Below are 26,103 nucleotides of genomic sequence, written 5' to 3' on the forward strand. Positions count from 1 at the left end.
TCTACAATATTTACTATTTCAAATATAAAAAATAAGTATAACATAAAAATTATTACAAATAATATATAAATTTATATATTAAATGAAATAAAAATATTTTATATATAAAAAAAGGGTCTTCATTGAAATCTTGCTTAGGGCCTCGTATTGAGTTGAGCCGGCCCCGTATGCAAGTTAAGAATATATATAGTTAACTCATAACTGCAAGTCTGTAACCCATTCTTTTTTTTTTTTTTCGCAAGATGTAACCCATTCTTTTTAGTTATTGTATGTTCTTAGAATATGTCAGATAAGCATGGACACTAGAACTTTAAAATGTTCAAGATGCATTTGAACTTACGATAAGTATTATGTATAGAGCGTTTTGTCCTGACCACTAAAATAGAGTAAACGCTAAGGTACACTTTCTTGACTAATCTTGAAAAGAGAAAATTAGTTGATCTGTATTTAAAAGTCAGATATTAACCTCTAAAATCTGAATTTCATCATCTGACAATAGAAAGTTCAGCAATAAAATTATTTAGAGTTGAAATGTATATCAGATATCCTATATGCATGAAGATAATATCATATATTGTGGAAGTTTTTGTGATGAAATGGTTTTGTGTACTGCTCGTAGAAGGGAGAATAAGACTGAGAACTAGTGGTTTTGTGAGCAGCGCCTCCACAATTACCTTCATCATGAAACAATATAATGCAAACTTGAAAATTTTGAATTTTGAAATGTTCTTAGATGAATTAAATGAATAGTTCCTCTAGTTGCAGGCTTGCAGCACCATCTCTTTCCAAAATAGAGAAACTCTCAAGGACCAGAACAAGACAGAAAAAGTCTAATTGTGAACCTGTAAACTAGTGGCTTAGCTATAGCATCTATAGTATGGTGTAGAGCACTAATTTCCTTTCTTTGTCTTTTACTAAGAATCGATGGAGTTTAGATTTACTATATACAAACCAAGTAATTTGTTGTAGATCAAGGTAGCATTACTTCAACAGGTTCATAGTTGCGGATGTTCTCATCTTGGTTAGTAGATAAGCCTGTTTTTTTTTTATACATTAATGATAACTAATTAAGATCATGTTCTCTTAAGAGTACCTCAAATTATCACTATTAAGATCATTATCACAGTTGAGCTTTATCAGTCATTACTTTAAAAAAAATGTGAGCTTTAATCAGTCATTAACTTTCAAAAATATAGCAAACTATTCAAACTTTGTGCTATTTAATTCTGACTTTGCGCTCCTTTTGTTATGGTTCACGCAAGATTCTAAAGTATAATAATCCATCTCTTTCTGACTTTGCGCTCCTTTTGTTTTGGTTCACACAAGATTTTAAAGCATAATAATCCATCTGTTTCTTGCTACATTGCAAATATGATCTACAACACTTGGTATTCTTTAAAAAACGTACTCTACTCTTCTCCAAGCATTTGAATTGTTGTTCAACTACTCAACTCAAAGCACTGGTGCCATCTATTCTCTGTAGGCATTCAAACCTGTAGACCTGGAATAAGCTGGATGAAAGATAGATAAATGACTTTTATATATAATGGAATGAGCACTTTTGTCTACATCGTCCAAAATTCTCTTTTAATAAAGCTGAATAGTACAGAGCTGAGGAATTCCATTTCCATCAATATTCCTTGGTCCTAAGAGGCCTCAATCTTCCAATTAGAGGCTTTTTCATTTTTATGGCATATTCAGACATCATAGTGAACAAGTAAGAAATAGGAAAATAGGGAATTCGCATGGATATTGCACTTATCGTAGTGATCCATTCAAATTGTATCTGTTTTGTCTCACAATGAGTGGAGAATATAATTGAATTCGGTAAATGGTCAGAATGATAGGAAGCATGCATCAAATTATCTCATAAATCATTCAAGCTTTCGGTCACATGTACAAAGAGAATTCATGTTTCCCTGATTTTATATATGTTACACTTCTTTCTCAATTAAGCTGTCATACTTTTTATGTCATGTGTAAACACATATTTTGCCGCTCTTGCGATCCGTTGTTTGGGGGTTGGGGAGGGGGGGTTCTGTGTTTTATGCCAACCTGACACATGGGATCATCAGCATGACACTACAATCAAACTATTAAGGTATTGATTACTATTCATTTATTAAGGTATAAAAGCTGGAGGTTTGATGTACTGTGTTATTTGATGCTATTTAATAAATAAACCCTCAAATTTTAAGATTTAGTTTCATTCATCAATAAAGCTGTAAGGTGATTGGCCTTTTCTAATATTCTTCTGTAGAGTTAAAATTATATATCACATAGCATATATGTCATATAGGTCTCAAATTTGGAAAAAATTTAAATTGGGTAACCATCTCATCACTGTTGTAGAATCTACTGGTACTTCACATGTAACTTTATGAGATCACAATGCAACAGAAAGATATGAATGAAATTATATTCCTTTGTTTTAGAGCATTTTTTTTTTTGTGGATATGAATTACTTAAAAAGCTGCAAGTAGCTTTTTTTTGAGAAGATGACGATACAATTACTACAGTGATGTAGTGTTACTGGTACCCAATAGTTTGCTATTTCATGATTTTTTTACAATCAATAGACACACATTTACTAAAATTGTAGCTGATGACTTCCCTTTGGCCTCTTCTGTTATACAGTGAATTCCAGGTGCCCTTTGCGTTCATGCTCAACATTCTTATTTACATATACCCCAAGTACCCATCTCATTGTTTCTCGAAGAGTTGATAAATCTAATGGTGACATTTTCTCATTGGCTTAGTCGTGTTCCGTTTTGTATTTCAAATTAGTGGTTTGGGGTGTGCCATATAATGGCTTGATCACTGCACCTCCTTGCTTATATAGAATTGGTGCTTATTGGTATCAGATATGTTTTTATCATATGGAGTACACAGCAAAAACTGTATTTTACATAAGCTTAACAGTTAACCCTTACGAAAAATTAAAACCAATTTTACATGAGCTATAGATGTATTAAAGTACTGTATAGACTCATTCTTTCATTAAGTTGATGCACTACTGACAAATTTAGCCTCTCTGGGTTTGGGTGAACTCAAGCTTAGAAAGATAATAGGTTATATTTCTTTCTCCGTTTTATATAGAGAAGTATTATTTGTAAAATATACATACAAAGATGAAGAATATATTTCTGGTTCTTTTTAGGGTGATATGAACATGTAAGTTTGAGAAAATTGCGTCATTGGTTCTGCAATGAACAATGATGAAGCTAGATTTCCCATGTTATTATGTGCTAAATTATAAAAATAATAGAATACTCTAATCATGTTAAGTTTGAAGTTGTGCTATGTTGCACAGGCTGATATCTTCTATGTTCCGCTTTACTGGACGCTTGGATTATTATATTATTCTTTTTGATCATGCCAATCTATCGAGTGATAATCTGTATATGCAAAATTGTGATGTGCTCAAGAAGTTTCTGCAGATAAAGGCAGAGAGAGGGAGATTCCTTTTTGGCTTTTCATGCTTTACTGTCTTTTAACAGCTCAACTCCAAAAACAGCAAAAAAGCCTTCTATAACGTCTAATGTTACTTGCCTAATCCTGATTTTATCTTTCATCAGTTTTTATTGTTCCCCGTTTATCTGAAGTATTACTTGCACTTTGGTTAGTTTGTTAATCTTGTAACCCATAAGGTGACAGTAAGTTAAACATGTCCCAGGACCTGGGTGCTCTTCTGTGGGATATGGAGCAACACAAGAAATTTGACCTTTTGTTGTGAATGCAAACGGCCACAATCTTAGCATAAATCCTTACATGGAACAAAGGTACAATTTTCCACTATCATATAAACAAGTCCGACTGCGTTATGTTAAATTAAAAATGATTACAGTTTAATTTGAGCTCATACTTTATCACAATCACATTCATTATGTACTTTCTCATAATATGACCAAAAAGAATAAGAACAGTATCAATTTTCTAATGCTGATGATGCAGAGGCCAGCATGTTACTCCTGGAATCTCCAGTAGGTGTTGGATTTTCATACTCAGAATACAACTAGTGACTATGATAACCTTGGAGATGACTTTGCAGGTGGGTGATATGTAAATGCTATTACATCCATGCACTTCATTCTTCCTTTACACCCTTCTCTTTTTTTCAACATTAAACAAGATATTATTTTATAATAAAGATTTAAACTACAAATGTACGAGACAAACGGATAACTACTTACCCGTCAAGTCCTTGTTGAATAGCTGAATTTGTTGCATAAATATTTTCCAATTTATCTACTTGCGTTTTTTGTATTCTTATATGATTGTGCAGCTAATATTTTTGTTTTAAAAACAAAATCAGCAAATGACGCTTATGATTTCCTGCACAAGTGGTTTCTAAAGTTCCTGTCATATAGAATGCGGACTTTATACATCACAGGTGAAAGTTATGCAGGTATGTGCTGCAAAATCTTCCTGTGAGTTCACTGTATACGCAATCCTCATGTATGCCGATAATGCAGTTGAGCTTGTGCTTCAGGAAAATATGTTCCAGAACTGGCAGGCCTAAATAATAAGGATCTTTCCTTGCACATAGATTTGATGGGAATACTGGTAGGGTCTCTTCTGAACTGTAAACCTAAATCTGAGTAAATAATTACTGATGTGTTCAGTCAGTTTTTAATAATGTCGTGCAAAACTTAGATCCTGTTCTGTGTTGCATTCTTTTTATTGTTCAACAAATGGCACGAGTTAATCCTCTTGAAACTGACTTATATCATTCTTTCTTTATCATCTAATATGCCATGCTAAATTAGACACACGAAGTATGCTAGATTTTTCTATATACTAACGAAAAGAGAATAGTTAATCAAACAGAACCTGTCCTCAATTGTCAAACTACATTCTAGAAGAATCTGAGAAGGAAAGTTTCATAGTTTCAGATGGAATTTCATAAACCACATAGCATATTATTGACCATTTGAAAGTTTTGAATACCTTGCATTTGTCTGCTAGCAGCCGGGTAAACCTGAAAAGCCTTTATACATTAGTCTGTACTGCTAGTTCAGAGGCTTCTAAAGACAAATTACTGAAAGTCATGTACAGGAGCACATCTAAGATGGTGAGTCCTTGTATATATAATACTTTAGAATTGTTCACTTTTTGGATTCATTATTTAGTTGTGGTGTTCTAATCATGCTACATAGACACAAGAAAGATCAGATAAGTGTAGTTTAAGGCATCCAATGTGGTTCTCCTAGTTTAATTAACATAATATTGCAGCACCTGTTCCTTGTCTGAGTGCCGATTATCACATACTAGTATATCAAGGCCAAATATTTTGACTGTCAAAAATACTTGTAGATAGGAAAAGAGACAATAAAGTGGGCGGGCTTTGTTTTTTTTTCTCCAATAAACTGAACTCAACAATTCGTTTGCAACTTGAATATGATAAGAGAGGATCAGAGCAATATTTTCAGATGTGTCAAATTGCTCTAGTTGAACTGTTTGTGAAACTGATATTTAGTATTTGTTGATGCGACGTATCATGGGCGGTTATGATCCATGCCTTGACGACTATGCAAAAAGTTATTACCACAAACATGATGTTCAGAAGGCACTGCATGTTAGTGAGGGTCACCATATCAAGAACTGGAGCATCTGCAAGTAACTTATCGCCTCCCTTTTATACCTTTTTTCATAATATATAAGCAACATATACTAACAAATACTAGAACTAACAGCCTACATGTTAGTGAGGGTCACCATATCTAGAACTAATTTAAGCCATGACTTTGTCACACAAAAATATTACACAATCTAACAAATATATGTTCCAATTTGAATTTATAAACTAACAGCCTTGCATTTCAAATTTCTCATATACACACTTCCATAACTCTAGCTATATGTTGTTTAGTCATGTAAAATCTGGGATTTAGGTTGCTGGTTGGATTCAAGAATACAAAGGGCTAGCTAAGATTTGCAACATTTAGAGGAGCAGGCCATGCAGTGCCAATTTTCAAACCAAGTGAATCGCTGGCTTTCTTCTCAGCCGTGATCAAAGCCCAATCTTTACCTCTCCAACGCTAGCTAGCTAGCAGCTAACTAGTCGAAAACGGAGCAGACTTGATACGATTCTGATAATTTCTGAGGATGATTTAGTTTTCTCATTCTCTGGTGTCCTTGGTTACAGAAACTAAGACATTAACCTCTCTGATCTAAGTTTTATGTTGATGAAAATAAAGTCCATGTAAGGGATCCAAGTAGCGGATACCTCTGGTCTCATCTTGGTAAGAGGTCGAGAATTCTTGTAAACCACTGCTCAACATTCTGCACATTAGCCTCAAACCTCGTATACTAAGTTCTGATTTTGTAAGAGCAATTTAACTAGGGGGAGTGAGTGGATGATTTATCTCCGGATCGAATTGAGATTCCCATTTCATATCACAAAATACTATCTCTATTTTTTATTATTTGATGTTTTGATCTTCGGCACATATTTTAAGTGCTTTGACCGGGTAGTTAAAAATATTATATTTGATTGATTTTTTTTATGAGTTAAAATTTTGATTATATATGTTTATTCAGAGAAAAAAAGTTTAAACAATAATATATTTAACTACTCAGTCAAAAAATTTAAAAGTGTGTGCAAAAAATCAAAGTATCAAATAATAAAAAACGGAGGGAGTATTCTAAATATCAATACATGAATTTGTCATTTGAACTTTCGATTAGTAGACTTGTTAACCATGAAATAAACGTATCCTTAAATATTACTAATAGTTTTCTTTAATTGAATGTCTTGTACTGAGACTGCTTGAACGCGGGAAAATAATGAGTGATGTTAGATTGTTAGTGACGGATAGCCCCAAATCAGAATTTTTTGATCTACAAATTAAAGATCTTGTTTCTCACACTTTTCTGAAATCAGTGCTCCTTCCATTCAAATTAGATGATCTCGTTGATTTTGTGCACACAATTTAAGGTTCATTGACCGCATAGCTGCATGACTTATTTTTAAAATTTCATTTTTGCAAATAAAAATTTAAATATGAAATTTTCATTTACAAAAGAAAAAATAAAAAAATAAATTTCAGAAGTACATGGTCAATACATCTAAAGTTACGTGCCCAAAATCAACTAGGTCATCTAATTTGGAATAGAAATAATAGAGAAATAATAGTTTTTATAAATTTTTGAAATTCAGTCGGATCATGTAACCGACCAAATCACCCGCGTTTGTGTAGGAGAATAGCGGGGTCAAACTCAAAGGGGGAAAATATCAAAAGCATCATTCACTTGTATAAAATGTATCAAAATCATCATTAAACAAAAACCTGACTCAAATGGGTCACTCATTACAAAGATTTGTATCAAAAATATCATTGTGTCGTTAGTTATAATTCTAAATATATTATATATTGAGTTTCACACATTTTTTATGAATGGTATTACATCCAAATGAAAGATTCTGAGTTCTAGTATTTTAGAAAATATTTTTAGATTTTTAAAAATTTATCTACTATTTATTTTTATTTAAATCAAATAAAACAATCAAAAAATTAAAAATAAATAGTAAATAAAATTTTAAAAATCTAAAAATATTTTCTAAAATACTAGAACTCGGAATCTTTCATTTGAATGTAATACCATTCGTAAACAATGTGCGAAACTCAATATATAATATTTTTAGAATTTCAACTAATGATATAATGATATTTTTGATATAAATTTTTGTAATGAGTGACCCATTTGAGTCAGGTTTTTGTTTAATGATGATTTTGATACATTTCAAACAAGTGAATGATGCTTTTGATATATTTCCCAAACTCAAAAGAGTGGTTAAGAACATAAATTAAAGACGAATGATGAAAGATTAACGAGTTGATGCCACCACAACAGCTGCATGTCGGCGGATACGCTGTCAGATTTTCAAACCTCTTTTCTTAACAGACCACAAGTCCGTAATGTATCTATCGTTAGGTAATGTGTCAATCATAAATCAAGATTAATTTACACTAAACACCGTACTTTTATTATATAATCTTTTTATAATTTAATGATAAAATATTAAATACTATATCATTCATTTATTAACTTTTAGTAAATGAATGATATAGTATTTAATATTTTATCATTAAATTATAAAAAGATTATATAATAAAAGTTAAATATAGTATTTACCTTGTGATCATATATTTAACTTTTTTTTTACTAAAAAAAATTAAATATGTGTTCATAAAGTAAATAAATAAAAAAGAAAAAAAAAGTTTTAGGTCATAGTTTTTGTATGTATATGTTTAATCTACAGTTAAACAACCTGAAGTGATAAAAAAAATCTTAAGGAAATGTGTAGAATTGTTCCTAAATGAAAGAGACGTGCGCTCTGATCTGTTCCTAAAATTTAGGTAGTGAGTTAGTAGTGTATAAGGATGTACGGCAAGATTTATTCATTTACATTTTGCTACATTTCATGTCTGGTTGGCACTACAGTTTGAACCTCCGTTAAAGATGAGTCCATTAAAATTTTATATTTTGGCGTCCCCATAATACTGTGCATTCTTTTTAATAAGATAATAAGATAATTAATTTTTTTAATTTCAATTTATTACTTTAAAGAAGTTTAATTTTTGTTGATATATTTATATCAAACTTCAACTCAGTTCGAGTAATATGTATGTTCTATTCAAGTTTGCTAATGATTTAATTTGCAAGACCGAAGTCACTTTATGTTGTTTTTGGTTGGGGAGAATGAAATGGAATGGAATGGAATGAGTAAAATTACTTGGAACTAATAGAGATAGGAGGGAAGTTTTGGAATAAATGTAAGTGAGGGCAAAATTGCTATGATGAGATTTGAGAAGAAATTGGGGGTAGGAGAGAATGGAGCATTCCATCTCAAATTGAAGGTACGAGCTCTACCACATAATGTAAGGAATGGAATGGAGGAAGGAATGAAATTTTTTAACAATTGCCCATAATATAGTTCATTTTTCATTCCATTCCTTTCGGAATCATTCACCCCAACCAAACACAACATTTTTAGGAATGGCTCTTATGTCTTATCTAGCCCGGTTATACGTTGATCTGAGAAAAATTAATTAATTTCTTAAATAACTATTTTAATAAAAAAATTTAGGTAAAATTAATATCCGATACTATTATATATAACATCTTTCTATTTTTTATAATAAGTACCAAATTTATTATTTATTTATAATATAATTAGAAGATAAAGTTGTATCATCATTTTATTTAATATTATAAGATAAAATATCTAAGTAATTCATAAAATAGACAATCCCAAATGTATGCAAATATTTGAAAATTTCTCATTTCTCGATTAGACAATCGAATGGGACGAATTTGGGGATGGGATGGCACTTGTTGCTTGTTCGTTCATCTCCTTGCAAAAATTTTACCCCCGAGCAGAGATTCACTATAATCAAATGTAGTTAGTAAAATAATTTTATAATTATAATAAAATTAATCTCATTATGAATAAAATTGAAACCAAAACAATTTTTAATCATCAACCATCCAAATCGAATACATGTGCGAAATTAGGTATACGAATTAGGAACGAGTTAAATACAAGTTTTACCTTTAAATAAAAAAAATGCAGGATGAGTGCGGGGATACTTCAGAGTTGGGGAGTGCTATCCCCGCTCCTGATCTCCGAATTCAAAACTCATCCCCGAACCCTGAATGGAGACTTTTTCCTTCCCGATTCCCGCTTCGAACGGGGAAGGGGGATCCCCGCGCGCATTCGAGAATTTATTTTTAAATAAAAAATAATGACTTTATAATATATAATATACTTTTTAATAAAAAACAAAATGCTAACTCCTAATATCTTAATAAAATTATATTATACTTTTTAATAAAAAACAAAATGCTAACTCCTAATATCTTAATAAAATTATATTATCTCTTATTTTCAACAGCAAATCATATTAAAATTGATTTATAATATAAATAGAAGATAATTTTAAACTTTTAAAATATACTCCCTCCGTCCCACCCAATTCTTTACATTGGGTTTGGGCACGGAGGTTAAGAAATATGTATAAAGTAGTGGAAAAGGGAAAGAAAAGTGGGTGAAGTGGTGGGACCCATTGATTTTTAATATATAAAAGGGAGTTGGTGGAGTAAAAGTAGTGTGAAAAGGAAGAAAAAGTGAGAAAGTGGTGGGACACATTAACTATTTTAGGAAAGTTTTGTGATGTAAAGAAATGGGTGGGACGGCCAAATAAGGAAACTGTAAAGAATCTGATGGGACGGAGGGAGTATTATATTACAATATAATTATAATCGATCAATAAAATAAAGATTATTTTTTAATTTTAATAATATTATAAAATTTACATGTTTTTAATAATTATTTAGTATAATATATATAAACATATTATTATTTTTATATATATACAATCGGGGTCGGGGATTGGGGCGGAGAGACACGAATTCCCAACCGCCACCCGATCTCCAAATTTTTTAATAAAACTTTCCACTATCTCCACCCTGCCCTTGAAAAACTTACCAAATCCCCGACCCGAACGGGGCGGGATCGAATCCCCATCCCTAATTAAATGAGACATACTCTCTCTGTTCCATTCAATTGTATAGAGTTTTTTCTCAATTATTATATATTATTATAAAATATAGTTTTATAGGTTATTTTTAATTTTTTTTAAATAAAAATATGTGCGCTATCTTCTTCTCCAAATATATATACTCAATAACTCACGGAGCGAGTAACAGATTTACTATTGAGACAAGCAAATTTTAATTAATTTTTTTTATAAATACGTAGAATTGACAATAATTATATCATTTGTTCTTTACCAACCTCCGTGAGTGTTTGGACGGGGCTTTTAAGTCTGTGGAATTTTAAATTAGAAGCTTGTACCGTTTATGTAAAAAATCGACAAATAGTTATTAAAAGTTAGGATTGCTAACTTTTGTTGCATGATTTCTGTTTTTTTTCCAAACATTTTAATTACTTATAAATTTTAACTAATTTCTAACTTCTACTTCATTTTTCTAATTTTCAATAAGAAACATTTATTTTAATCTCGCCCGACAGCTACTCGCTGGAGTTGTACCTTCGGAGTCCAGAGTGGAACTTTAATTGTAATCAAACTCGGCTAGTTCATAAAATAAATCTCACTGATAATTAAATTCATCTCATTATCAATCCAATTAAATGCGAATCAATTTTTCACCACATAGCATCAAACTAATGGTGAGCGTATGCTTCATGGGCTGTTCTAAAACACATTTACGTCCAACTTATTCCCAGATTTTATGTTACCTTTTATACACATGAATATAATTCAATGTCGTGTCATAACTTCCTCCGCATATAATCTCATTTAATACCCCATCCACCAGAAAAATGAGAATCATGAGAATCATAGTCCTCCAAAACATCAAATCCCTCCAGTAGAAGAAGATGAAGTAGAGTAGTTCCTACACAAAGTGTTCAGAAATGTGACAGTCTTAAAATGAGTTGATATCTGCCACTGTGGACCCCACTCTCTCAAATCTTGTAGAATACAGTACATTAAAAATTGCCCACTCACCTACAATCACAGACGCCACCCCTTCCTACACTTTTCATCTCTCTCTCTCTCTCTGCACACACTCCCATGTGCATTGCTTCATCATTTCTTGCTGTCTTATTTTCCCCATCATCATAGACTTCCAACAAAAACAAAAAACAAGGCTTTTTCAAGAACATGGGCTTTCACTCTGTGTACTGAAACCCAACCCCTTTGATTTGGTTTTGTTTAGCTTCATTTGATTTTTCTAGTCATGGATTCAAGAACCCTTCTTGATTATGCTTTGTTTCAGCTCACACCCACTAGAACCAGGTTCAATTCTCCACCCTTTTCATTTTACATTTATGTATGTGTATATGTCCTTGTAATTTTGGATCTCTTGAGATTTATATGGTGGTTTATGTTGTTTTTTCCCCAATGTAATGATTTACATGTGTTGAGGTGTGATGCTGTGGTATATATTGTTTTAATGTTACATATGTATTGGATCTTATGAGAATTTTCCCATGGTGTAATCCTGATGTGTTGATTGACTTGTATAGAGATATGATGTGATTGTATTAGTATATGATCTATATAATGTTACATGTGTGTTGGATCTTATGAAATTTAAATGGGCTTAATAATTGCTGATATATATGTTTGTATTGTTTTTGTTATGTATGAAGATGTGATCTTGTGATATTTGCTGGAGGAAAGAATGAGAAATTAGCTTCTGGGCTAGTGGAGCCCTTCATTTCTCACCTTCAAGCTGCTAAAGATCAGATTCCGAAAGGTGGGTATTCAATTACTCTTCGTCCACCCAACGCTCATGCTTCCTGGTTTACCAAAGCAACTTTTCAGAGGTAATCTATCATATTCATTTGTTTTTCCCTTTTGATTGTTGTCATTATAATTTTGTATATTTTAAGTATATGTCCGCATATACAAATACAAACAAACAGGCTCTCACAGTCAAGGGTGGACCCAACATTTATCTCCGGCAATGGATTAGCAGGAACTGGAAATTAAATAAATCAAGTGCCGCCAAATTTAGAAAGTGTAGGATATCGATACGTATACATATTAATTGTACTAATTTGAACCTTGATGAACCCAATTTTATGTTGGCAACTGGTGGCAAGTTATATAATTCAAATTTGAACAATATCAATACAACACCCAGTATATAAAGACAGGTCTCAGGGTTCAATATGAATGAATTAAGCCACTGATCATCAGTAGATATATACTTTGTGCAACCGATAATAAAAACATGGACTCCAGTATGTGTAGATCATTATATTGGTATTTGATATGTTGTGGGATTGTAGATCTTTGGGCAATGAAGCTGATGGTTGAGATTTGCTTTCTTGTAGTAATGTTTGTTTACTTCGTACTATTTAAAAAATTGGTGACGTGTTAGGTTAGCATTATCAACATTTTAGATTGCCTGATAAGTGATAGGTGGTTTTTTTTCATGATATAAGTTAGTTTTGTTTATCCTGTACTTGGTAACGAATAATTGTAGTTATCTCTTTTGGTAGAAAAAGATCCATTTACCAATACTAAGATTCTGCGAGGATTTTATTTTATTTTATTATGTAGCGCAATGCTTTTCAACAGAGTAAATGTTATAATGCAGTGACATTTGTCATGATATTGTAGGCCTAATGAATTTAGAGATGGCAAAATATGTATCTTAAAATTCTTGATCTTAACTTAACAGTCCAGTGGTAACAATTCATCAATGCACCACTCTCATTCTCATCCTCATCCGCCTATTCCTGTTCTTCAATCTTCTTCTTTTCCTCGACAAAGTCCGTCTTACTTTACCAGAATTCTGCTTTATCAGAATCATAATATCCGATGGTCACAAATTGTCGGATTCAATACAACACACTGCTCTCATTCTCATACTCCCATTTCTTCTTTTCCTCAACTTAGTCTGTCTTATTTGACCTCCTTGCATTCTCTCTTTCTTCAATAATTATTACTTGAATTTTCACTTCTCCTCTTTATTCTTCATCTTCTTATTCTCAGTATAATCTCTCCAACTCAAAGTACTAAAATATAACAAAATTCTGCAACTCCCTTTTTTTATTCATGGACTTGTTAATTTCATCTCCTATGGCCTCAATTTACTTCACCAGCATCTGGTTTGGAGAAAATAACAACAAACTCGGGTTGGCAAACTAAAACAAAGACGCGGGTGTTATTGAAGAGAGACGGTGAATTGAGTTACGAATCCGTTGGAATAAAAAAGATCAATGGTATGAATTCGAAAAGGAGGAGAAAATGATTGTAAAAAAGAAGTTAATATTAAAATCAGAAGATGGTGAGTTGAAGGCAGAGATGAAAGTGAAGTTTGTGGGTTGTGCTAAGGAACTACGAGCTGGATGGGTTGGGGAGCCTTGATGCAATTGCTGCAGATCATGTGTTGACCTGTTCGAATGATGAAGACTAAGGAAAAGGAAGAATGGACCAAGAAACAATTTTAGAGAATGGAGACCTATGGATGAAGGATTTTACAAGAAGTGACATAGCTAGAGTTTGCGTTTGTGGGATATAACACAATTATTACTGGGTCCTCACACCTGATTTATTGGAGATGACATTCCGCATATGCATACTTGTACCAGGACTCCATGCATTCTGGTCCTCGAAAACATCCGAGAAGAAAGTAGATGGTAGGAGTTAAAAAGAAAATTTGAGAAGAAATTAATAAGTAAGAAGTTTAATCTGACAAGAATGTAGAGATTAAAATTCCTGTGAAGGGATCTGGTAAGAAACAAGATGTTGACCAAATGAAGGTCACACAAGAGAACGTAGGTTGAGTATGTAAATGGGTGTGATTATTTGAAATTGAGGTTCATTTATACTGATGTTTTCTGCAGCTGTTTTACCCTTGATTTGTTTAAATACAATACCTATTTTTGTTTAGTTGTCGTTACATGTAGTACATTTATTCCTGGAGCTCTATAGTCATCAAATATTTCCAAGACCTCATTAATATTTCTGTCACTATTTTTCTTCCACATTCTGAAAATTAGTAACTTGATCCTTTTCATTTATTGTTTTGTGTTGCAGAGTTGTTCGCTTTATAAGCACACCGGAAATTCTTGAGAGGTTCGTTCGTATAGAGCGTGAAATTGTTCAGATTGAGGGTTCCATTCGATCTAATGAATTGTCGACCACAGATGCAGCTGTAAATTCTGGAGAAGGTATGCATATTAAAAATGTCATTTGGTTTACGATTTTGCACTCTCTCTGTTGTGGGAGTTATATTATCTCGCAACTTGAAATTTAGGTGGGTGATACAACCGTTGAAAAGCATTCTTACTTCAGCCTAATGTGATTATTGTTTCACGTGACATCACGAATTATTAACCTAAATTATGCAATAATTTTTTGTTTTGTTTTTGGGATTAGTAGGTTCTTTGTCAGCTGCTAATGATGTAACAAAAGGATCACCAGATCCCTCTAAGGTATATCACTTAATTATCTATAGACTGTCTTTCTGAATTCAGTTGATCACTCATCTTTCTTATTATTGTTTCTTCTAGGTCAAAGGCGAGACTGGTAAAAAAGATGTACCAGAAGATGAGAATTCAAAGTAAGTTATCTTACATCATAGTAATGCGATTATTGATGATTTTCCCTACAATATATATTGACTCGTTTGCTTGGTGGTAATTAGGATTTGCCTTCAACGTACCTTGGAGACTCGGAAAGTCTTGCTTCGGAAAGAACAAGCCATGGCTTATGCTCGTGCCCTTGTGGCAGGATTTGACATGGTTAATAATGACGATCTCATGTTATTTTCTGATGCCTTTGGAGCCAAACGTTTGAGGTATGAGTAGTACCACTAATAAAAGTTGCCCACAAGAGTTCATTGTTCCCAAACTAGGATTGGAAATCTCAAGATGTTGAATTCTGCTTAGTGTTATTAGTTTCTGTTCACTTTTTTTTTTTAAAGTTTTGCTAGAACCTTTATCTAGCTAAATATCTAACCATATGTGCAATTATTATATTGTAGATTTTTCCTGCACACAATTTACTATGCCATGTAGCATTCAAGATATATATCCATGAACCAATCTTTGTATCTGAATAGTTACTGGTCTAGTGTTGATAAATTCCTCGCTCAATTTGAATGTATTTTATGAACTTGTTAATGTCTTGTATAGGGAAGCATGTCTTGAGTTCAAGGACCTGTGCAAGAAGAAGCTGACAGATACTCTTTGGATGGATGAGTTGGCTGCTATGGCAGCATGTCCGCCGTCAGAACTACCATATCTGGGAACATCTGGGATTATACTTACATCTGAAGGGAATAACACTGATGGTGGTATGTATTCATTGTATTTGTTTCTACTTGCACCCTTGTCTATTGCATGTTTTGACCCAACAGATTTTTTTAATTGAGCATTATCTGTTCTGCCAGGATACGCCTGTTGATATTGATAGATTGTTTAAAATTGTTTCCTCCCTGTCATATAGTAAGAGATACAGTTAAAATTTTGGTCTTGATAATTACGATCGAGTTCTTTTTGCTATTTTAATAATAAAGTTCATATGTGCTACATGTACGATAGGTGGAGTGTCTGATAACATAACCATATTGTACCAGAGTTAACAATTAACTTAAAAGCTAAAGTTCCTTGATGGTACTGCATCTACCAATACATATGTGTAATTCTAAATTGCCGACTTGTGAATACATTATCAGTTTATACCCTTTTCCAACTTCATGTTCTTCCTCTTCTACCCTTAGTGTGTAACTCAAGTTCCGCATCAACCTATTAATATCAATTGTGAATTACTCCTCATTTGCTGATGATGACGGGTGCCAAACACAGTCTATATTTATCTGTAACACTAGTCGTTAGTGTGACGTTATTCTGCATCTGATGAGATGTCATTGCACCTTGTAATCTACATCTACAAATAATAGATAAAGCACTTGTTGCTTTGATCGGACTAAGTGGTAGGTTTATGTTGTGGTTGCTTATAGAGCCGTGTAGCCTAGAAACATTGAAGTGCAACAGAAACTTGGCTCTAATGTGTCAAAGTTCTTATCTGCAGAGCTTCCTGTGGCTGACCAGACACCATCCACTCCAGCCAAAGTTCAAGTGCATCTGCCTTGGCAAAACCAGATTCCTCCCTATATGTATAATTATCAGAACTCTGTTCAAGGTTTTCCTTATCCTGGTATGCAGCCTGTACCTCCATATTATCCAGGGCACATGCAATGGTCTCCAAATATGGATGATTCTGGTCATCGACATCGGCGGAGGTCTTCTTCAAGAAAGAAAGGAAAATCCTCTGAAACTTCATCGGAAGAAGAACAGGTGGCATCTGGTGACTCTGACGATGGGACTGAGCCAGATGCTGTTAAGAAGCATGACGGAGAGCATTCTTCTGGGGAGAAACCAATTACTAGAAAACACAGGAAGAAATCCTCAAAGACTGTTGTCATCCGGAATATCAACTACATCACATCCGACAAAAGGAATGGAGAAAAGGGTGGCGATTCGGAAGACGATTCATCAGTCAATGGTGAGCTGATTGACGAAGAATACCTTAGACAGAAGGTACAGGATGCAGTTGGATCTCTGGAGAAACATCGCAAGTCCCGTGCAAATAAAAACAAAGGTACAGATCAGCATAACATTGAAAATGGAATGGATGATTTCACTAACGGTGATTCGGAAAATGTTCAATCTTCTGGAGGAAAACATAGTGCGTGGGATGCTCTGCAGAATCTTTTGATGAGGGAAGATGAGTCAGCATATATAGGAAATAAAGAGGAACACTTTGGAAATAGCAACACGATAGACTTGGGAAACGAGAAAAGTGCAATGCGAAAAAAAACAACTGCAAATGATTCCTTTGTTGTATCTAATAGAGCTGAAGGAAATATAGGTAGAGGTGATTCGGAAGATTTTGCAAATGCTGAGAATATGCGCTCGTTGATGAGCAGAGGGGAAACTGTAGATGCACAGTTGTTGGTTTCAAGAAACTTGGATGGTTCTGGCCAGAGAACTGTGTCTGATTTTATCACAGAACCTTCCACAATTAAAAAAGCAAGCGGAGATGATTGGTTTGTGATGAACCAGTCTACAATATCAGAAAACCAGGGGCAGAGAACAGGGCAAACCATTTTTGATGGCGATTATGCTTTGTCAACTGATAAAGAGAAGAGCAAAACTGTGCCAGCCATTGATGATTCTTTCATGGTACAAACACGTACATCAGCTGATGAAAATTCTCAGTGGAGAACGGACATAAGCATGATGGAAGGGTCAAATGTAGTTCCCCAGTCTGAAACTAATAACCAGGATGTTTCACATGCCAAGTCTGTGTCGAATTCGTTTGAACCTGATGACTTTTGTGTAATGGTTGGACGAGACTCTGGACTGTCTCCTGGAGCATCTTGGGCTCCAGAAATGGATTATGAAACTGAAATTTCTTTCACTAAAGCTGATAAAAAGTCTGCTCCAGTTGAGTTGACTAATGATGAACCAAAGCCTCCAGCCAGTGGTAAAAAGACAATCAGCAAGAAACCTGTAGGCCCTGGAACTAAAAGTCTGGGAAGAGAAACAAGGTCTAGCATTTTGCGTGGATCTCTTGCAACAAGCAGATCAGATATTTTGTCTAAAAGCAAAAGCAGGCCAATGATAAACAAGAGCAAATTGGAGAAGGTACTTTGAAAAGTTTAGTATTGTTATTTTTAATTTAATTTGTTCTCTACTAAATAATCATCCCAATCATTCTTAACATAAATTATAGTATTATTCTTAGCGTTTAGAGATAAGAAAACAAAGATTTCTTTTAACAAGGGTCCACAACCACAAGTGCAAATGTCATAGGCAATTTATCGTTTTAAAGTTTTTAAAAGAATTCTAACTTTATTTTCTAATACATGTGGTTGTTTGTATCACATGATTCCTTCTCATACATTCATTGACACAGGAAGAAGAGATCCGAAAGAGAATGGAAGATCTAGTGATTGAACGCCAAAAGAGAATTGCTGAAAGAAGTGCAGCTAGTCCTGCAGCATCAAAGAGGATCCCAGCTGGAACTAAAAAGACATCTGTCAGTTCAGTCAAAGACCAGAAGGGAGGATCTGATTTGTCAAAATCTTCCCAACTTAAAAAGAACAAAATCTGAGGTATGCAGCATTTTGAATACTCCACTGAAAGTATTAGTCAGATTGCATTGATCTTTAAAAACTAAAGATAATTATCAAACAGGATACAAACATAGGGCACTTGCATGATCGAGGAGAAATCACAGCTACACCTACTTGAAAGTAATTTGAGGAATATTCAGAAAATGTTGGCCATCGGCTACATGGTAATGTCAGCGTTTGTTTTTGAGGTGGTTGAAGCGCTTTTAAGCCTAATTAATTTAAAGAGTTTGTACGTTTTGAAGAAGCTAGCTTGAAGCTTGCAGCACATAGCCATTTTTTTTAAATAAATATTTAGACGATATATTGTTGTGGTGGTTTGTAGATAGTGTAAAGATTTCTTATAATTTGGCTATTGTATAATTATTAATAAAGTTTTCGATGTATGATTGTTGCATGAGAACGGTAAACTCGTTACCTTTGCTGTAGAGATTTGTTCCAACCCTGTGCAGAATTTGAGATTATTTCTTTGTATGTATTTGATGCGTGTACATTTTTGGATTTGTGGTCATGTTTATGTATTCTGTGTTCAAGTGTTCTTGTGTTTTTTTTTTTTTTTGTGTATTTACTAGTCATTCTCCCAATTTAGTTACATCGGAACATTAGTATAATATTATCAGTCCGCTGTAGGTCATGGCCAAGCTTTCACGGATTTTTTTTAGCTCCTCTAAAAAGACTTATATTAATGGAGTTCTTTGTTCTGGACCGTGACCAAATCTGCACGGATTTTTAGACTCTTCCCAAAAGGTCTTGTACTCGTGGAGTTCTTTGAGCGTTTATATTCAAACTCAATTTTCTTCTATTGAGAAAACTTGGGATGAGAGTTTCAGAACATTTTCATTTCAGTTAACAATTCCCTTATGCAGGCTGCAGCAACACTAATGTCACTTGTTGTCAACTTAACATGTTCTAGATAGTACTCGATCGTTTGTTCTATTTTCGCTCATTAGAAAAGAAATAACGTTTGTTCGATTCACGCTCATTAGAAAAGTAATAACGATTGATTTTCGCTCATCAAGAAAGACAATGAAAATTATTAGTAGATTTCATTGTTAGTAGAACACATACTAATATTGTAAACTTTCTTGTGCAGAAAAAAAATTGTCTTATAACATAGTTTTAGGAAAAAATGTGTAATTTATTATTTATTATTCTATAATGTGTAATATATATTCTTTGGGGAGGAACATATTGCTATATGTTTATAATATATTTCTGGTGGTGCAGATATACTAATATTAGATTCCTTCTTCTGAGGAAATAGTGGATTAGTTGGCCATTGGAATTCACCAAAGCACCATATAATTATTCTAATTTGAATTAAAAATAAAAAAATAGTTCAAAAAATTTGAAAAACCAGTTGAAACCTGTTAAGCACTAAAAATCTAAAACACGAGAATCCCGCTGTTAATCAACTTTCTTCCTTAAAATTAACATTTCTTTAATCCTCCTGTTGACTTTCTTTTTTCTCTCCTTAACATGCCCTTTAAGGAGAGAACTGGTTTGTCCCTGAGGATCATCATCAGCCAATCACATTAATGCTCAGCACGTTTTTCATTTTATATCAACGATCGTACCCAGTGTGCAAGACCCGTCAATAACAGTCGTAATATAACGTTCGAGGCCGGCTGAAATTTGAATGTTAACATTGATTTCTATAATAGTCTCTTGTTTTTTATTAATATTAATTAATAAAAGACAAGCCTCCAGGTTTTGCTCATCTTTCGATAAAATTGATCGGTTTGGTTGCGGTCGCGGTTTTCTGTTTGCATTCTTATTTAAGAGCTGTGCCCGGAATTCGGCTATGGCAGCTGCGACATGTCGCCCTGCCTCGCCTTTAAACTCTAGCAAAAAGAACTTGGCAATCAAGGTATGCATGTTTCTTGATTTATTTTTCTCGAATTTTCAATAAATTATGCATCAGTATCTGCGAGATTTTGTAATAATTGTGAAAGACATGCAAAATATTTGTGTTTAGATGTTTCTGTGAAAGCACGTTAATTAGCCTGGAAACTAGAAACTGGTATTTTTTACGCGTTTTGAAGAGTCCATGACGAATAATTTCTGACAATGTTCTGCGTCTTGGCTTGTTATAGCTGCCGGAAAAAGATCATCTGAAAAGGCAGCAAAGCTCTGACATGTCGAAAATGCTTGGTTCAAGCCCCAGAGGGTGGAGTCCGGGTGGTTCTCCCACAATGTCAGAGCTTCGGAATAAGATTCTGACTTTTAGAGATAAACTGGACTTGCCTCCTTGCAATGTCTCGGCTTCTGTACTCCAGGTAGCTTTCTGGTTCTTACTTTATGTTTCGTATTTGTATTTCAGAAGTGGAGAAATAAATGTGTTGTACTTATTGATGATGACATTTTGCAGCTGGTGATAGTGTCTGTAAATGATTTGCATAAGCTGTATCCTGACGTTGTAGCGAAAAATTCAATGTCAGAAACAAAAGGAACTTCAATGAATCAGGTAAAGTAGTAACAGAACTTTTTTAGGTTTATGATCCAGTTGCCTCAGTACTTTTTGAATCAATGAGACGACTCAACGCAGGCACTGAATGCGTTCTGTGATGCAATGAGAGCCGTTGGAGATATGTGGACTAATAGTAACAAATGGATCGAATCCACAAAATATAGTCTTGTCAATGCTGATTTGGAGCAACTAGGTATGTTCATTTCTTGCTTCAAGTTGTGAATTCTTGTGAGTTTTTGAAAAGAGGTTGAAATTTAGTGATGTTCGTCAAGATTATACATGTTTTTTGTTAAGTTTGTGATATTGGTTAAGATTATACGACAAAAAGTTGCAGATTATGGTGAGTATGAACAAATCTGTTGTGTGCCAGCTTCAAGCAGAGCCCGGATTCATTTATAGATTATGATTTCATTTTATGTTTTAAGGCGTTAACTAGAGTTTTTTCTTTTCGTGTTGTGGACTCTAGCTTTATCAATGCTTGATGATATGATTAAACTGGTGAAAGAGAAGATGTCCACTATGATGGATGAAGACGAAGATGAGGACATGAAGCGTTGCATTCCTTTAGGCAATGGAACTGAGAACTCTTCTTCGGAGTCCTCTACAGACAGGAAAACCCCGCAATCTGAGTCTCCACTTACCCCAACTTCAGTCCTTCCGCCACTGAGGCCTGCGTACTCTGTGCCTCTCCTGCCTGTCAGACTTCAGTCGATTGGAAAACTGAACCCCATTGATTTGAAGCGTCTTGCTTTTCACTTTCCTCAAGAAGCATCCCAAGATTTTCACCCCTTAAATGATATGTATAAGACAGTCGAGGAAGCCAAAGCTGAGTCAGAAGCCAAGAGGCACATTGAAGAAGCAACAGACACCAAGGAGCTAGACAGTGGCTTAATTATCCAAGAAACTTCAGTTAAAAGGAACTCAAGCTTAAATCAACGTTCCAGCCCAAAAAGGACAGCTAAAAGCAACCTCAGCATCCAACCAACCGCGAGTCCAAAAGCAGCTAAAATGTCCTCAACTGTCCACCCACTAGAAAGTCCAAAAGGCTCCCCTATCAGGGAAAAAAACTCAGCTAGCACTCGCTCAAGTGTTGAACCAATGTCAAGCGTAGAGAGGTCATGTCTCAGATCAAATTCATGTTCAGGATGCTCAACTAAAACGTTATCGATTGAAGAGCAATTACCAGCACATAAACACTCAAACAAGCCATCAAATTCAGCAACAAAGGCTAAAAAGTCTCAGTCATTATTATCAATACTAGTACCACCAGCACCGCCATCAGTAGCAAGCAAGGAAGTAATAAATTCGCCAACAGTAAGCACACCAGTACTTCCTCCACCTCCACCACCAACACCCACAATAGAAAGTATCGTCCTCAAACTGCCATCATCCAAGACACCAAAAAATGTAGCAATATCTCAACCACCTCCACAGAGTATTGCAGTGCCTCCACCCCCATCAATGCCCATGACAAAAGGAAACATGACAGCTCCACCGCCGCCTCCACCTCCATTATCATCAAATGGATCAGCACCACCACCACCACCCATGTCACTGGCCAATAGAGGTGCCCCTCCACCTCCTCCTGGAGGTGGTAAATTTCCACGGCCCATGAAAGGCAATAGTAAACTCAGACGATCATCCCAGATAGGTAATCTGTATCGACAGCTCAAGGGGAAGGTGGAAGGATCCAGCTTAGATGGCAAATCATCACAGGGGAGAAAAGGTAATACGGGGTCAGGGGCTTCTGGTGGAAATCAGGGATTAAGCATGGCTGATGCACTGGCAGAGATGACAAAGAGGTAAGCATATGCCCTTAAGAAAAATTAGAAATCATTGGCATAATATATATTCATCAAGAACAAACTCGCCTTACTTTGTGCTATTTTGCTTCTCAGATCATCATACTTTCAGCAGATTGAAGAAGATGTTAAAAATCATGCCGAGGCAATCAAGGAGGTGAAAAGAAATCTCAGCTCTTTCCAGGCAACTGACATGAAAGAGCTAATTAAGTTCCACAGAGACATAGAGTCACATCTTGAGAAATTAACAGATGAATCGCAGGTCTAATAATACAACAATATCTCACTTTCAATTACTGTGACATAAATTCATAAATATGAACCGTAATCAATCATTCTGCATTTCTTCTGCAGGTACTAGCGCGGTTTGAAGATTTTCCAACAAAAAAGTTGGAAGCAGTGAGGATGGCTGCAGCATTATACTCCAAGCTGGAAGGGATAGTTAATACTTTACAGAACTGGAAAATTGTGTCTCCGTTGAACCAGCTCCTTGACAAGGTTGAGAACTACTTCTCTAAGGTAAGCTTTGGTTTTTTCGGCTAGACCCTATGGTACCATTTCAAGTTACCAACTGTCACGAAACCTCAAGTAGTCTGGAGAACTACTTACAATGTACATCATGCTTTTGTGCTCAATTTCTTAATACTCGATAAGTATTCACAGCTAACTAATATCCATTGCATGAGTAGATCAAAGGAGAGCTGGACACATTGGAAAGAACCAAAGATGAAGAATCCAAGAAATTCCAAAGTCACAAGATAGTATTTGATTTCGGAATCCTTGTACGTATCAAGGAACTAATGGTGGATGTTTCTGCAAACTGCATGGAACTAGCACTTAAGGTTCGTTAAATATACATGACATCTTGTTATAGACTGTAATTCGAGTCGAGCGCCGAGTTTCGAGCCGAGCCTAATTTCAGCAAAGTTTAATCGAGTCGAGCCGAGCCGGCTCGTTTAGCTAATCGAGTCTAAACCTCTGCCCGTACTAGACTCATTTAATTTCACGAGTCGACTCGCTTAGCTAAACGAGCCGGTCTTAACGAGTCGAGCGAACCAACTCATATAATTTACACTTAATCGAGTCCAAACCTCTACCAGAACTCGACTCCTTTAATTTCACCAGTCGAGTCGAGCCGGCTCGTATTATTGAACGAGTCAGAACCTTTGTCCGAATTCGGCTCGTTCGACTCGAATTACAGCTTTATCTTGTTAGCTCTATCTTGTTACAAGAAGAGTCCAATAATCAGTCTCTAAAGTACTGACAGTCTAACATGCATTTCTGAATAAAATCTGTTCAGGAGAGAAGAGAAGCAAAAGCAAAACAGCTCGAAGTAAGCTCACCAAGAGGTGATGGGAAAAAGATGGTATCTGCGAAGATGCTGTGGAGGGCCTTTCAGTTTGCATTTCGTGTTTATACGTTTGCTGGGGGACACGATGAACGTGCTGACAAGCTTACAAGAGAGTTGGCACATGAAATCGAAACTGATCCTCAGTAATAGTACTATATAAATTTATGTGTCTTAGTGTAAAACCAAATATGAAACGAATCACTCAGCATCATTTCGAAACTGAGCCATTCAATATCATTTAGATTATTTTTTTTTTGCTTTCGGTTTAAATCCTTGCAGCATACGCCACAGTCCACACTGATCGCTGAAGTTTGACGGGCACAGGATGTCAACCATTTAGGGGTGAGTCGGTTTGGTTCAAAGAATTTGAAAATCGAAATTTTATTTTTTTCCGGATCAAGTCAATGCCGAAATTCTATTATGGCTTCAAGCGGATCGGATCAAAATAATTTGGTTCGGTCCGGATCAAAATAACCAAATTTTAAAAAAAATAAAATTTATATTAGAAATGAAGTTTTTCTTTTGGAGAATGTATTTTAAATAAAGTTAGAATTCACGATTCATTAAAAGAATAATATCAACAAATAACCACCGCTTCACCAAAGATAAATATGAATAAATTTTCAAATTATAGTTTATAAGAGATATATAAAACATAAATATAAGTTTATATTATATAGTGTTTGGATTTTTTGGTATATTCGGTCTGGAGCGAAATATTCTTTTAAGAACCGGATCGATTCAAATTTTATTTTTTTTTCAATTCGATTTGGACCGTATAGACTAAATTTCCAGAAAATTAGGAACATATACATTTTTTGACTTAAAATCAGAAAAAATTTTAAACTCCTGACTTAAAACTGAGACAAACAGACTTAAGTCACACTAAGTTATAACTTACAATTTTCGCCTTAGTCAAATGGACTAAATTTTGACTATTTACAACGGGTGCATTGTTATTTACAATTCAATCATAGAAAAAAATTGTACGGAGAGGTTAAACGGTCTTTAAATTTTTTTGCAAACTACGAAATGTATTCAATAGAGAACATAAACAATAACAAATGCTAATAATAAATTTCGAAATAAAAACACGTTTTTTCAATATTTCAAGTGGGGGTTTTCCTCCCCACCTGACTAATTTTCTATATCAAAGAACTTTCTGTGTATAAATACTCTTTAAAATATAGTGAAATTTATTAACTTCAATATAAAAATTATTGACTCTAATATATTAGTATATATCATTTGATATGCATATGATAAATACTTATCTTAGTATTAAAATTTACTAAACTTGATATTAAAATTTTAACTCTGATATATTAGTATATAACACTTAATATACATGATACGTATTAGTACCAGAGAATTAGTTATCATGACTTTTATAAGAGAGAAATAAAACTATCCTCTATCGTAACGCTTATGAGTAATATTTATTTGAAAATTTTATAATCCCATAGCAATCATATTATCTTTTAATTTAAAAAAAATATAATCATAAAAATTGTATTCTGAACACTTTCTCGATTCATTTTCATCGTTTTATGATTTTCTCACAAAATATTATCATTGAAATAAAATAAAAAATAATTGAAATACAATCTCATGACAATAATCCTATAAATTTTAATAAAATAATATCATTATACGGAAATTATAATCTTCAGCTGGTCACAGGTCACAGCTAGGGGTGTCAAACGGATAATTCGGATACGGATCTGCCTGTATCCGGATCCGAATCCGAATCCGAAAATCCATATCCGTATCCGGATCCGAATCCG

General features: G+C 34.2%; 2 protein-coding genes across 3 annotated transcripts; both read left to right on the forward strand.

The window, feature by feature from the left end:
- The first annotated feature begins 11,357 nt into the window (after positions 1-11,357).
- LOC108197977 (COP1-interacting protein 7) lies at positions 11,358-19,190 on the forward strand. Of its 2 annotated transcripts, none has more exons than XM_017365714.2 (10): positions 11,358-11,831; positions 12,188-12,364; positions 14,589-14,722; positions 14,931-14,986; positions 15,065-15,114; positions 15,199-15,351; positions 15,689-15,849; positions 16,587-18,205; positions 18,477-18,675; positions 18,758-19,190. In XM_017365714.2, the coding sequence occupies exons 1-9, from the start codon at positions 11,773-11,775 to the stop codon at positions 18,672-18,674; spliced, it is 2,607 nt and encodes an 868-aa protein (XP_017221203.1). In that variant the 5' UTR covers positions 11,358-11,772; the 3' UTR covers position 18,675; positions 18,758-19,190. The 2 variants fall into 2 exon arrangements, with proteins under 2 accessions (XP_017221203.1, XP_017221204.1); XM_017365715.2 differs by having other exon boundaries at positions 11,443-11,831; positions 14,934-14,986.
- A 947-nt stretch (positions 19,191-20,137) lies between these two features.
- On the forward strand, positions 20,138-24,567 carry LOC108197976 (uncharacterized protein At4g04980). The gene is made up of 9 exons (XM_017365713.2): positions 20,138-20,563; positions 20,790-20,972; positions 21,065-21,160; positions 21,242-21,356; positions 21,630-22,965; positions 23,062-23,227; positions 23,320-23,484; positions 23,655-23,807; positions 24,266-24,567. Exons 1-9 carry the CDS (start codon positions 20,333-20,335, stop codon positions 24,461-24,463), a joined length of 2,643 nt encoding a protein of 880 aa, XP_017221202.1. The 5' UTR covers positions 20,138-20,332; the 3' UTR covers positions 24,464-24,567.
- The last annotated feature ends 1,536 nt before the right edge of the window (positions 24,568-26,103 follow it).

The sequence above is a fragment of the Daucus carota genome, chromosome 8, assembly GCF_001625215.2.
Source record: "Daucus carota subsp. sativus chromosome 8, DH1 v3.0, whole genome shotgun sequence".
In the NCBI taxonomy this organism is placed as follows: Eukaryota; Viridiplantae; Streptophyta; class Magnoliopsida; order Apiales; family Apiaceae; genus Daucus; species Daucus carota.

Bases quoted from the DNA above. Each gene is read 5' to 3' on its own strand.
- LOC108197976 (XM_017365713.2), top strand. From the start codon at position 20,333: ATGTTAACATTGATTTCTATAATAGTCTCTTGTTTTTTATTAATATTA. The intron at 21,161-21,241 runs GTAAAGTAGTAA...GACTCAACGCAG, and splicing joins AAGGAACTTCAATGAATCAG to GCACTGAATGCGTTCTGTGA. The intron at 23,228-23,319 runs GTCTAATAATAC...TTTCTTCTGCAG, and splicing joins AATTAACAGATGAATCGCAG to GTACTAGCGCGGTTTGAAGA.
- LOC108197977 (XM_017365714.2), top strand. From the start codon at position 11,773: ATGGATTCAAGAACCCTTCTTGATTATGCTTTGTTTCAGCTCACACCC. The intron at 14,987-15,064 runs GTATATCACTTA...TGTTTCTTCTAG, and splicing joins GATCACCAGATCCCTCTAAG to GTCAAAGGCGAGACTGGTAA. The intron at 18,206-18,476 runs GTACTTTGAAAA...TCATTGACACAG, and splicing joins ACAAGAGCAAATTGGAGAAG to GAAGAAGAGATCCGAAAGAG.